The following is a 14239-nucleotide window of genomic DNA, read 5'->3' as shown; positions in this document are numbered from 1 at the left end:
AGCCACTTACAAAGTAGTGGGAGTTGGGACCAACTGTTAAGCGATGTATGCCATTGGGTTTTTTCCCTTAACATTTCTGGGCTGTTGGTTTTGTAAGAGACAAGTTAGCAAAGCTGATGCAAGGGGGGTGCCAGGAATCAATAAGCACTATTCTGAAATGAGGCATGTGCTTTAGTTATTAAGTAGTCTGTACTCATTACTCATTAGACCTGATTCTCTTCTCTACCACATGTTCCAAAGAACCTGTCCTATCTTTATACCTAGTTGTTTAGAGTCAGAAGAATGGCCTACCTATCAAGGCAGTGAAAGACAGCAAATGGTACAAATCGCAGGTACAGTATCTTGTCTCAGAACCATACATAGAATGAAGATCTGGGCCAGCTGCTTATGCCTGTAATTCTAGCTCCTCAGGAGACTAAACCAGTCCAGGCAGTAAAATTTGAGACTCCTAACGATCAAGAAGTTGGAAGTAGATTTGTGGCTTGAGTGGTAAAACACCAGCCAAAGGTTAAGGGTGCATGCCCTGGCCCAGCTCAAGCCCCAGGATCATTGAACCGACCCCTCACAAATTTTCAGACAATTCCCATTGGAAACCAGTTTAACGGCACAGCTCAATTTCTTTGCCGCCTGCCTGTTTGAATTTTGTCAGTTTCTTCACCTAAATACATAAGCTTGGAGTTGGGACAGAGTTCATGGGTTGTTTCTTCATAGTCCCCTTACCTAAGAACAATGGGTAGACATGATTGGACAGCACTGAAGTACAAGTTGAAGTCCATAGAAGTGTCACTTGGCAATTTACAGATCTACACAAACTGTAAAGGCCCAGCAAGCATGCTCAAAGTTGACAGCCAGTATAATAGTTTTCTCATAAAGCAGAAAATGCATATAATTAGGTAAAGCTTTTAGAATATTCTTGCTCTCAGTTCCTAAGGGTTGTGATGGTTAACAACTTTCAGGTGATATAAAGGCATTAGAAGTTTTTGTTAGCATTTTTTTCAGAATCTTCATTTTCTACTTCGAGATGCTAGGAAGTACATTTGTCCAAGTTGGTAAGTTCTGGTTTGACCTTGTTTGCCAGCTACCTCTCCTAAGTCACTTGTGTAGGTATCAGCCCTGTGTTGCTAATTTTCAAACACCATTGCAGTCAGTCATTTTAGTTTCTGATCAATTACTGGTGGTCAAGAAAGCTTGTGCTAAAATTAAAAATTTGGGAACACTTCTAGATTTGGGATCTTGGCTTATACCTGGTCTCCACTTTCACTCCCTGCCCATGTTTGTTTTTAAACATTTAATCACAATTCAGTTTTTAAAGTGAATGTCTTGGTGATCACAGGGGAAAAAAAGCCTGTAGTGACACAATGGAAGTACTTTGTAATCAGTATATTAAGGAGACATCCATACATTTCAATAGTTGCTTAAATTCTGATATCTGGATTTAAGCTTATGAACATGACTTTAAACATACAGTTAAAGCTATTCATTGTAATTTGCTATACTACCAACATTGAATTACAGTTACTTTGGAGCAAATGTTTTAAAGTAAGCCTGTAACACACCTAAGGAACACCTTCCTATGTTATACATGCAACTTCTCAATGTACAGGTCTCTTCAATGGTTTCTGCTACCCAACTCTGAAGAAGCCACTACTCAAGGGCATATCATGGTCCAAAGGGAAAAAGAATGCTAACTACGACTGGTCAACATAATATATATATGCATATTTTATATATGAACACACATATATATATTTAAGAAGATGGCACAGAGGGGGATGCAATTCTAGAAGTGCAAGCCCTTAGAAGCAGCATATAAGCCTCTTCATTAGAAAGGTATAATTTCTGTATCACTGTTAACACACGCTAAATTATGTATTACGCCACTCTTCAAGTAATAGTTGAGGCAATAAAATGCAAAGATATCACAATGAGTCCACTTAATACAAATTAACTAGACAAACATTTCTCTACATACTAACTTTTTCAGATTACTAGCCAAATACAAAGGTTTAGCCCCACAGATTAATGATAAAAGGCCATACACCAAAGTCAACACATATACCTAGCATTTCAGTTTAAGCTTGTCCATGTACACAGCTGAATCAATTACAATATGTGGTTTAACAGATGCTAGAGGAACTATTTTCAAAGTTTTTACAAGTATTAAAATTTCATCTTGCACACAAGTCATCATACATACAGAGCAAAGTCAGAAGCTTTTATATTTGTGTTTATTCTTCATTTAACTTTTTAAAACACTACTATAGTTGAATATTACAACAAAAAACAATAGCAAGTAGTGAACTTATTTATGATTACAGTCCTTCACTCCGTCACTACTGCATTTAAAATGCCAGTAGTGGGTGCTATTCACTGGCTCCATTATGAGGTTTGACACTGAACACCACCTCTAGGGTGATGTTCATCATCCTCGTAAGCTTCTCCATTATAATGGCGTCGTCTTTCCTGATTTGGATCAAAATCCACAAGTTCTACCTGATCCATTTCATCAGTCTCTTCTACTTCCTTCCTCTCAGGAAGGAGTTTTTCCAGCAAAGAGAGTTTATCAGGAGAGAGGAAGCCGTTTTCAGGAAAGTTTACCTGAAGGAAGAAATTTCTGTTAATTTCATTCCATCATTAGCTTCTTAAAAAGTTACCATGGATCCATTTCCCCCAAGGAAAACACAAGTAACCACATATAATCTAATCTTAAGTGATTTATAATCCCAGGTTAGAAAGGACTTAGTGTCTAATATTGTGTAATTATGATGGAAGTCAGATTTTTCGAACTCAAAATTATCAAAACCTGAGACATTTTAATTAATTAAGAGACCAATTTAAGATTGGGGAAAATTCCTTATTATCCTAGTAACAAAACTGAACATTATAAAAAAAAATTTCATTTTACAGAATGTTCCTGCTGAACTAAAAGATGATAGCTATAGCTATTCCTGCCGACAGTGTGCACTGCTAGTCATCAAACCTAGAACTTCATGTACACTATTGAAATGCAACCTCAGCTTCAGTTATAGATTTTCACTAATACTTGTTATGCAACCTTCTCCCTAAACTAACTTTAGAACTAATAAAAACCAACAACTTAGTAAGCAGTACTCAACACAACAGTAATATAAATCAATGTATCTCTTACTCAAAGACAAGAGGAAATGGAGTTTAGCACTGATTTTTGTAAGCTAACCATTCTTACCTTAAACTCAATGATTAGGCGGCCCTTTTCATATGGTCGTCGATAAATTGGCATGCCTTCATTTAGAACACATTTGATATCTCCATGCTTGACTATCTGACCTAGAAACAATGAAGCCAAATTCTTCCTTAAAGTATGGCCACATTTTTCATAAAGCAAGGAAAACAAATTACAGAGAGATGTCTAGCTGGTAGGACATTTACGTAAGAAAACAATTTTAATGTCTTCTACTTGTGGATTCTCTAGGGGCTACCAAATATAGCCAAGAATTTTTTTATAACCTCATTCATCCCAGGAAGTGCCTAAAGTTCTTTACACAAAACTTTCGAAAGACAAGATCCATGTAGTGACCATACCTGGATGAGAAGTGATGACTATGGTTCGGTTGTCAAGAGTGGAGATTGGCTTTTGGAAGCCACACAATGCTTCAACCAGTTGTATGTCCATACACATGAAAAGGTCTTCTCCTCGTCTGTACCAATGTAAATATGGCACATTATTTATGTATTTCAATTCATGATTAAAAAGTACCATCACAATCATGTTTCCTTGACAGAATTTACAAGTGTTCACTGGTACCTGGCTAGTTAATGATACATTATAACTTACATTCTAAGACAAACAGGATAAACAGCCATTGGCTCATGCCTGTAATCTGAGCAACTGGAGGGAGGCTCAAATCTGAGGATTATGGTTTGAAGCCAGCCCAGGCAGGAAAAGTTGGTGAGATGCTCATCTCCAAATGACTACCCCAAACAGCCAGAATTAAAAGGTGTGGCTTAAGTGGTAGAGAAAACTCAGGGAGGCCCTAAGGCCAAGTCCCAAAGACCAGCACAAATAGACAACTAAATACGCAAGATGTCAGTGAGTAGTTAATTCTTAAGTTTTTACCGTGTAAAAACAGCATGGTCCTTCTGGTCTAATACAATGATGATATCTCCAGGCTCCAATCCTGGTTCTTGGTCTCCTTCACCATGGAATGTTATCTTCTGGCCATCTTTCATACCTGGTAAGATGAATTTGATACTTTTAGTGCATACTTAACACTAAGGCCCTATCCTACAACCTACTGGAGGACAAAAATGTATGTTTGTGGGTGCATGAAAAATGCTAATAACAAGTCTGTGGATGCCAAGCGTCACAGAAATTAGTACAGAACAAAAACTATAGAACAGAGAGACTTCAAAATCTCAAAGCTGATTTACTCTGGGGAAACAAGTTGTACAATTTCCCAAAGTTCCAACTTTCCCATAGAGACCTATCTCACTGTTTAAAATTGTTTAATTTTAAGTCTAGTTTGGCACTAAGGTTGGCAAACAAACATACTAATGTTCCTTTTCAATTGTTACTTCTAAGCACACATTTATACCAAATTACTTTTATTGCAGTGTAAACCAACTTGTAGCAGCATCTAAATAGAAAATCTAGACATATGTAATCTTTGAGTAAAAATCTAGAATCTAGGCTGGTGTAGAGCTCAGTAGTGCAGTGCTTCTCCAGCATGTGGAAGGACTTAGTTCTAGTTCTAGCCTCAAAGCTAGGAGGGGATAAAGGGTGTTTAGTATTAGGCCCATGTGGTCTGTCAATGTCAAAAACAGAGAAAGGGCTGTTTTCCAACGGATTTGTATGTGTGGACACCAGCACCAGTGCACTTGGGTGAACTCAGAGTCAGAGGCCTCATGTTCTCCCTTGGTTTTTTGCTCAAGGCTGGTGCTCTACCTCTACCACTTGAATCACTTCTCTACTCTGGCTTTTTTTTTAATGTGGTTAAAGATGGAGTCTTACAGACTTTCGTCCTAGGTTGATTCTGAACTAAGATCACCTGAGTCTCAGGCTCTTGAGTAGCTAGGATTACAGGTGTGAGCCACCAACAACCAGTGATGGACTTTTTTGTTGTTGTTGGTTGCGGGGCTTGAACTCAGGCCTGAACTCTGTCCCTGAGCTCTTTTGCTCATGGTTAGAGCTCTACCACTTTGAACCACAGTGCCACTTTCGGTTTTTGAGTTGTTTATTGGAGTTGAGTCTCATGGACTTTCCTGCCAGGAGTGGCTTGAACCAAGCCTCCTAAAGCAGCTAGGAGGTATACCCATAAATCCACATATGTTCCAATATAGATTTTAAACCCTAATACTAGTATATTGATAAAATTTAGCTACTTTTAAAATAAGGCAAAGTAGGGGCTGGGGATATAGCCTAGTGGCAAGAGTGCCTGCCTCGGATACACGAGGCCCTAGGTTCGATTCCCCAGCACCACATATACAGAAAACGGCCAGAAGCGGTGCTGTGGCTCAAGTGGCAGAGTGCTAGCCTTGAGCGGGAAGAAGCCAGGGACAGTGCTCAGGCCCTGAGTCCAAGGCCCAGGACTGGCCAAAAAAAAATAAGGCAAAGTAACTGTTACTTCATTAAGTAATTAAACTCTGGTAGGTCTTCCTATCCTAAGTGACTCCAAACATAGTATAAACTCTACTACTGATTGGCCAATTAAGGGGAAAAAAAATAGGTTTGCATAATCAATTTGACAAGACTCCTCCATTCCCCCACAACTTTGCTAGTCCTGGGGCTTGGGACTCAGAGCCTGACCACTGTCCCTGGGTTCTTTTTGCTCAAGGCTAGCACTCTACCTCTTGAGCCAAAGCCCACTTCTGGCCTTTTCTGTTTATGTGGTGCTGAGGAATCGAACCCAGGCCTTCATGCATGCCAGGCAAACACTCTACTGCTAAGCCACATTCCCAGGCCCGCCCTTACTTTTTATATGGCACTGGAACTAAGGGAGAGTAGGCAGTATCATGATTCACATGGTACTGTAGTCATCCCTTGACAGCAGTGGATTGGTTCCCCAAATACCAAAATCTGAGGAGATTAAAATTCCTTACATAATAAAATGACTTAACATCTGCATATAATCTGTGAATTCATCCCCATATTTTAAATCACCTCCAGATTATTTGTAATACCCAACAATATAAAAGCTACTAAAAAATTTACCTATTGTTCAGGGATAAGTTACACATCTGTGCTGACACAATTTTCTTCCCTAAATATTTTTAATCCACATTTGCCTGAATGCAGATGTGTAACCTATGGATATAAAGGACTAGCTTTGTTCACGGTTTAAATGTTTGCTTAAATTTACACATATTTGTATAATAAACATGCACTGCTCTCAACATTTTAAAACTTCCTTGTAAATCAGTAGTATTAGCAAATGAGCAAGTTGGGTGCTGGTGGCTCATGCCTGTAATCCCACCTATTCAGGAGGCTGAGATCTGAGGTTCATGGTTTGAAGCCAGCCCAGGCAGGAAAAGTTGGTGAGATGCTTATCTCAAACTGACTACCAAAAACAGCCAGAAGTAAAGCTGTGGCTCAAATGGTAGAGTGCTAGCCTTGAGTACAAGGAGGCTCAGAGACAGTACCCAGGCCCTGAGTTTAAAAAAAAAAAAAAAAAAAGAACAATTAAATCCTAATATGGAAAGAAAAATCACTGTTATTTATAACATGGAGTCCAAGAGGAAACGATGGGCCTATAAACATAAAAAAAAATTTAAGTGAAGTTACTGCAAATCAAGTTAAAAAAGAGGTCAGGAGTTTGGCTCATGTGGTAGTGTTGTCTAGCAAGCATGTGTTCAAATTCTAGAACCTCCAAAGGGGGAAGAAAAACAAAAAACAGGCTAGCTATAGCTTAGGAGGCTAAAGCAAGATTACTTGAACTCAGGGGTTTAGGACAGCCTGGGCAGCAAAATGAGAAACGTCATCTCAAAAAAATATGTTGCCAGATGCTGGTGGCTCACGTCTGTAATCCTAGCTACTCAGGAGGCTGGGATCTGAAGATCATGGTTTGAAACCAGCCTGGGCAGGAAAGGCTATGAGACTCTTATCAACCGTCTAAAAACCAGAAGTAGAACTGCAGTTCAAACTGGTAAAATGTTAGCCTTGAGCAAAAAGCCAATGATTAACCTTGCCCCCCGCCTCCCAAAGTACTCAATTTCTAACTAAGTGGTAACCCCTCTGGTACAACACCTTAATAAAAAAATTACATTTAAAAAATAAACATGTTCATTAAAAAGATGTAGCCAGGCATGGTGATGCAAAGACTAGTCTGGGCTACACAGCAAGAACCTGTCTCAAAACACTTCACTCAATCAATATACCCACCCACTCAGAAAAGTCATAAATTTTAATAAGCCTACTTATTCATCACCCAAACCTTGTCCTTCTTCCCCTTCTAGAGACCCCAATTTGACTCTAATTTTTAAAGAAAGTAGAATTATGGCTTAACAGGAGAATGGAGGAAAATGTTATTCAACCATTTACAGCAACACCAAGCAAGTTAAATGAAGACCTATTACATTAAATGAGGAGATTCTGGATCACACATATAAACTAAGGATCAATTTTTTAAAAAAAATTACAGAAAAACACTAAGGGGCTGGGAATATGGCCTAGTGCTTGCCTACCATGCACCAATCCCTGGGTTTGAATCCTCAGCACCACATAAACAGAAAAAGCTGGAAGTGGCGCTGTGACTCGAGGTAGCCTTGAGCAAAAAGAAGCCAGGGACAGTGCTCAGGCCCTGCGTCCAAGCCCCAGGACTGGCAAAACAACAACCACGCTATTAACAAACTTGACATGGAAATGGATCAGCACTCACCTTTGTCAATATGAACTTCCAGAATCTTCTTTTCTCGAACTATTTTCCTTCCATTGCAGCTTTTACATCTATCTTTAGGACTGATCCTTTCTCCATGGCCCTGGCACTCCATGCACACAGACTGAATTTGCTGAACCATTCCAGGTCCTATCTGATGAATTCGTATTTGCATCCCAGTACCTCGGCAGTTGGGACAGCATTCCACTGCCCCTTTTTTACCACCACGGCCTATATAGTTTAAGGAAAATCATATATGAATTTAGTAGTGGCAGACATAATGTTTTTGCAAAGTAGTTCTTTCTGAAATACTAGTTTCTTAATATTTGTAATGCGTTATGGATACTGTTTTAAAAATAGAAAACTCACAAGGAGTCACTTCAGAATTAAATTACACAAAATTCAATGTGGTGGCATAAGCCTGGACTCAGCCCAGTAATCCAGGAGGTGGAGGCATTCAGGAGCTGGAAGGCAGATTTAGGGAGTTGGATGCCAGCCAGAGTTCCAATGTGAATTGCAAGTTATTTTGGACTTCATAGTTAAGACCTTATCTCAAAAAGCCAAATAAAGAAAATGAACTAATGGGGAAGAAAAAAATTAAAAAGCAATGCCATTTTGCTAATATTTCTCCAAGAGGCAGATTCAGGTTTTAATATTTGTATCACCAAGTCTTAGACAGCGTATGTCTGTTTTACCTATCCAAAAGGTCTCCGACAATATTTTCAGTTATGTGAAAAATGTTAGACTGTACCTTCACATTTGTCACAAATCACATTCTTTTGCAGAGCCAGTTTTCTTGTTGCACCATTATATAAATCTTCTAAGGTAACTGAGAGCTGATGCACAACATTTTTACCTAGAACAAAATGTCCAAGTCTATGTAAATGTCTTGTTCGAAAGCATGACACAAAATGACAAATAATGGAAGATGAGCTTCACATGATGTAAGTGTTGAGTTACCCCTCGTGAAGAAAGTTCAAATCACATAGGATTCTCAAACTGTGATGCAATGACAGATGAGGCAAACTGAGCCAGAAATTAATAATCTAAGGATATAACAGAAGCACCTTAGAAATATAGCAATGATAAATAATACATCTACAACTGGGCTTAACTGGGCTCATTTACAATAAAAACAAAACATACATTTCTTCAAAGCTTTTACCAAACATGTCATTGTACTACATGGCAAGAAACTTCATTACTTTAGCACAGAAAATTGCTATACACCAAGAAACCACAGAAATATGGATTCCTACTTTTCAGAAGCATATTTACCATGAGGCCAGTATTGGTTAAAGAATAAATATCTTCTACTACTTTGTAATATAGCATTGTCCAGTATCAGTTTCTGCAACGATGGAAATGCTTTATTTGTATTGTCCAATGTAATGCCAATACAACAGCCCCATAGTCACACACAATTTATTAGACTTTGTCTGACGGCTATTTCCAACTGAAGAATTCCTTTTTTTCATGTGGTTAGTGGCTACAAAGGAGTGTTACATCACTTATGTAAGAGGGTTGAGATCACCTAAGGATAGTGGGGCTAGAGTCCCTCATCAGAGTTAATAAGTTCCTAGCTAGTGGTCCTTCCAATAGCACTTTATCCACCAACAAAACAGTACTGCCTTATCTTATGCCTAACTGAAAAAAGTTCTCAAATTCCTTTCTGCACATCATGCTTAATGAGCATTTACTTGCTAAATGAATTATGAAGCATCATTATTCTTTTTGCTCCTAGCTTCACTGTTGGTTAATCAGTTTCTGTAGTTGGCTTTGGCATGCTTAAACTCCCTTCTGTCTTTAGTTTTATAGAGTACAAGAAAGTAAGCATCTGGAGTTTCCAAACAAAAAGTAACAACAAAAAAAAATCCCACAACTCTCAGCTAAGCCATACAATATACCAGTGATAACTTTTAAGTCTACTATTTAGTTCAAAGTGAAATAGAATTCATTCTAGTATTGAACTACTCAATTAGCCAGTCCTTATTTATACTGGAAAAGGAAGTGAAACTGACTTCTCTCAACCTGAATGCTATAAAGTTTATGGACCACCCCCTCCCCCCAATATTAAAATGCACGTATGTTTAGATGACACAACTGAAGCAAGCTTTAACATACAGCAGGCTATTTGGATGTAATGGTTTTATTTGCTTGATCCATGAACTTTAACTCACCTTTCTCTAAAAAATGTTCCTGTAGCTACCATTAGATTTCAGGGGTAGGGTAATACAAGATCTTTAAAGTAAGTGCTCACTTTTTACCACAGCTTATTTTCTATTACCCCTAAACTAAAAATGACAGCAGAAATCACACGTTGTTTCTGTTCAGTGTACAATATTATGCCAACATGAAAAAAAAAACTGGATGAATTTTCTAAAATGTGAGCAGCAAATATAATTTGCTGCAGGTAGACTGGAATTTTCTCATACCTCGCCTTTCTCTCTGCATCCTTCCTCCTCCTCCAAAAAACATATCAAAGATGTCCATGGGGGAGCCAAAACCGCCACCTGCTCCACCCTCCTTAATTGCCTGTTCTCCTCCTTTGTCATATAATTCTCTTTTCTTGGCATCAGAGAGAACCTCGTAAGCTTGAGAAATCTGTTTAAACTGTTGAGGAAAAAGTAAAGTCCATTAAAAAAGTGTTAACAAAGCACAGTCACTAGATACAATTTCATAGCCAACAATTACTTGGGTATGATTAAGAACATACTACTTGCCTTTTCTCCTTCATTTGGATTCTTATCAGGGTGGTACTTCAAGGCTAGTTTCCTGTAAGCCTTTTTCAATTCTTCCTGGGTGGCATTGGGTTTGACTCCCAAAACATCATAGTAAGTGGTTTCTTTCACCATTTTCTAGCCTGAAATGAAGAAAATGGAATTCTAACCAGCCATCAACGCAAGGTTTTTTCATCATCAGAGCTAAGGCAATCTGTTCTTCCTCAAACTCTATCTTAAGAACAGTACCTTCCTTAAAGATAATTCCTGCAATAATTCAGCTATTAAGTTCTAACAGGAAATAGAAGCCAGTAACTACCAGGGAATTTAAAAAGCCTTCTAGTAGCTGACTCCTCTCCCCGACAGCAAAGCTACCACAGTAAACTGAAACTGGGATCTGGATTCTTCCGGTTCCCCTTTCCCAGAGGTGGTGACGGCAGCAATCCATAGGTGCACTGATAGGTTCCGGCTATCGGTTATTACTACATTTTCACTATGGCACATCTGATAAATCAACGCAGGCGCTCCAGAAAGATAGCATCGCGGCACACGGGATGGTGCAGTGGTTTACGAAACCGGTCTCTTTGAGAGCAAGCTCCCCAGGCCCCTCCCTCAGGGGTGTTTTTCAGTCACACTGCTCCCAGCTTACCACGATCACCGACAAACCCTTCCCTGCGTCGGTCCTCAGGTTCCCCCGCCAACCTCCACACTTGGCGCCGACCGTTAAGCTTTCCTTCCTTTTCTCCCTCCCGCCAGGGTCAGAGGGAGTGTGTGTGGTGGGGGGGGGGGGGGGAAAGCCCAGCTCTCAACAAAGAGAGGGAAGGGAGACCGGAGATGCGCCAGCCGCAGCCTCCGCCCGGCTCCTCCTGCAACCCCTCACCCCAGCCTCGTTCTGCGCGTGCGCGCAGCGCTGCCCACCCGGCGCGGGCGCAGGGACGCGGCGGCGCGCACGGCGGGGAGGCCGAAGGCGGCCCGGTCCTCACACACCTCACGATGAGCGGGGGAGGCCGAGGAAAGGTCTCAGGCCCACTCACGGCGGTGGCGCACTGGGCCTCCACCCCACAAAAAGGGAATGGTAGCTCCAGGAACCCTCCACCCTCTCGCCCACGCGGAACCAACCGCCTCTCGACTGCGGCTCCATCGGGCTTCTTGGCACCGCCAAGGGCTCAAACCGGGGTCTCAGGGAAAGCGCGAGGGCTGGAACTCACCGGTGAGTGGGCTGGGGCCTATGAAGGAGCGGGAAGGAGCGCGTAGCTGTGCGCAGCTGGGGCAGCCGCCGCTCCTCCAACCTCTCTCCGAGCGTTCTGGAAAGTTCCGCCTGGCCCGCCGCTGCCGTCGTCTTTTGTAGTCTAGCCCAGGCGCGTCACTCGCCGGAAGTCCCGCCTCTCCGGCTGCTGCCACCGCCCCGCGGTTACCTGGGCAACGGCGCGGGGGCGCTCGGAGAGGGCGGAGTTGTGCCGAATGGCCTTGTGGGGGTAGGCGCGCGCCCGGGTTTCTGAGGCTCCTGGAATCTTCTGGATCCCTTTTCTCTACTCCTGAGGGCAGAGTGCGTCGAGGTTGTCTGCTGAAAGGGCGGTGGCCCAGGAGCGCTGCGATTCCGTGGCACATCTCCCCGATTCCAAATCAGTGGGCATCCCGGGAGGATCGGGAGGGAGCGGGCCTGTGTGCGGAGCCGGCCTCTCGGAACACAGGCCTGCACCCCACCGGCTTCTCATGGGTTTTTAAGGGTTCTTTTTGTTTGTTTGTTTATTTCATTTGGAACCTGCTGGTCCAGTAATGCAGAACTAGACTGGCCTGGCGACACCAGAGTCACCAACCTTGGATCTTGCTTTTTTTTTTTTTTTTTTCATTGCTCAGCCCAAGGACGCTCATAGTTCACCGAATTGTGAAGATGTCTGATCTTTTTTTGCGCAAGTGCAGCCACCTACGCTTGTTACCTGTTTTGGAACTAGTGGGCACTAGGACCTTGTGGAGCATTAGGAGCCTGGGGCCGCGCTAATCTGGGGGAAAATTAGATTGCTTTAGTGCGAACTGAGGGCCAGCCAGGCTTTCTCTACTTAGCAAGAGACACTAACAGCCACAGATTATTTTAATATCACTTATGTGCAAATCTCAGTAGTCTCTGAATCCGGATCTACCTACGATCTGCAGAGTCAGTCCTTGAATTTTCAAATGATATATTAGGACTGGGACACAAATGGAGTCCGTCTTTACCCAATAACAAACACATCAGGCGTTGGTATTTACCACAGAAGCAGGTGGAGAGAGTTGAAAAAGCCTAGTTAGTGCACCTTGCTTAGACTTTTAGTGGAGGAGGCAAGTCAAGGAACTACAAGAGAAACCACAAGATAAGAGGTCAGCACAGGAGAGGCAGCTGAGTTGAGTTTTGAAGAAGGAAGGAGAGCATTGCAGCAATGGATAAGAGAAGTCTAGGGTGTGGGATAAGAACATTTTAGGAAATTACAAGTCTTTGGATGTAGCCAAGCTTAAAGGAGCTGGAGGGGAGGGCCTCAAGACTGTTTGGGGGACATCCTTAGCTCTTGGTATAGCTTGCTAAGCTAAGGACTTTGAACTGCTTGTTGAAAGGATCCCTATGTCACCCTTCCATTAAATTGCCTTCTCAGTCACACAGATTTCCAGTTTCCCAAATGAAAATTTTCACTTATGTATGCTTTTGTTTTGGCTAAAAAACAAAACAAAACCCAGTTTTTCCAATCTTAGTGTATTATCTTCTCAAATATCCCCATAAGTTTTTTTTTTTTAAACCAACACTTTTAACTAAGTCTAGTATTGCCAGGCAGTATACCTGGACTTAGTATATAAAAATAATACAAAAATCCTGAGCCAGGCCCTGGTAGCTCATGCCTGTAACCCTTAGCTCTTCAGGAGGCTAAGATCTGAGGATAGCCATTCAAAGCCAGCTGGGGTGAGAAAGTCAGTGGGATTCTTTTATCTCCAATTACCCACTCAAAAGCAAGAGCTCAAGGAGTGTGCCCAGGCCCTGAGTTCAAGCCCCATGACTGACCAAAACAACAACAGCAACAAACCTGTAATTTGGGTGACATTGAACAAGATGCATTGTGCTTATAGATCAACTTTAGGAACTTAAATCCTTTTGTACAGTACTTAATAAGCTTTTTTAAAATCCTGTGAGTGAGCTGGGAATGTGACTCATTGGTAGAGTGTTTGCCTAGCATGTATGAAGCCCTGGGTTCGGTTCTTCTGTACCACATAAACAGAAAAGGCCGGAAGTGGTGCTGTGGCTCAAGTGGTAGAGTGCTAGCCTTGAGCAAAAGAAGCTCAGGGACAGTGCCCAGGTCATGAGTTCAAGCCCCAGGACTGACAAAAATAAAATTAGTCATTAAAAATATTCTGTTAAAAATACTTTAAAACTCATGAGTTTATGTATTAAATGAGCTTGATTCTTCATTGCAAAATAAAGTAGGAGTTATAAGAATTACCTTTAAACTGGTGATAATGGCTCATGCCTGTAATCATAGCTACTCAGGAGGTTGAGAGTCAGAGAAACATAGTTTGAAGCCAGCCTGGGTATCTAAGTCTGCTAGATGATATCTCAGAACAATAATTCAAAAAATAGCAAAAAGCCAGACTGGAAGCATGGCCCTGAATTCAATCCTCAGTACCTTTAAAACACACACACACACACAC

At 41.4% G+C, this 14239-nt stretch overlaps 1 protein-coding gene across 1 annotated transcript; it reads right to left on the bottom strand.

The window, feature by feature from the left end:
• Positions 1-1365: 1365 nt before the first annotated feature.
• Positions 1366-11937, bottom strand: Dnaja1 (DnaJ heat shock protein family (Hsp40) member A1). The gene is made up of 9 exons (XM_048362303.1): positions 11779-11937; positions 10574-10713; positions 10286-10463; positions 8602-8706; positions 7854-8081; positions 4097-4211; positions 3562-3677; positions 3206-3306; positions 1366-2598 (listed from the first exon to the last, which is right to left on the bottom strand). The coding sequence occupies exons 2-9, from the start codon at positions 10703-10705 to the stop codon at positions 2380-2382; spliced, it is 1194 nt and encodes a 397-aa protein (XP_048218260.1). The 5' UTR covers positions 10706-10713; positions 11779-11937; the 3' UTR covers positions 1366-2379.
• Positions 11938-14239: the final 2302 nt, after the last annotated feature.

Source organism: Perognathus longimembris, chromosome 1 (assembly GCF_023159225.1).
Source record: "Perognathus longimembris pacificus isolate PPM17 chromosome 1, ASM2315922v1, whole genome shotgun sequence".
Lineage (NCBI taxonomy): Eukaryota > Metazoa > Chordata > Mammalia > Rodentia > Heteromyidae > Perognathus > Perognathus longimembris.
The sequence above is the reverse complement of the archived record's forward strand: the minus strand, read 5'-3'. Positions and strand labels throughout refer to the sequence as shown.

Excerpts from the sequence above, each read along its gene's own strand:
- Dnaja1 (XM_048362303.1), bottom strand. The coding sequence starts at position 10,705 with ATGGTGAAAGAAACCACTTACTATGATGTTTTGGGAGTCAAACCCAAT. Across the intron at positions 4,212-7,853 it reads GGAAGTTCATATTGACAAAG|GTATGAAAGATGGCCAGAAG; the intron begins GTGAGTGCTGAT and ends TCATCTTACCAG. Across the intron at positions 3,678-4,096 it reads GACCATGCTGTTTTTACACG|ACGAGGAGAAGACCTTTTCA; the intron begins GTAAAAACTTAA and ends ACATTGGTACAG.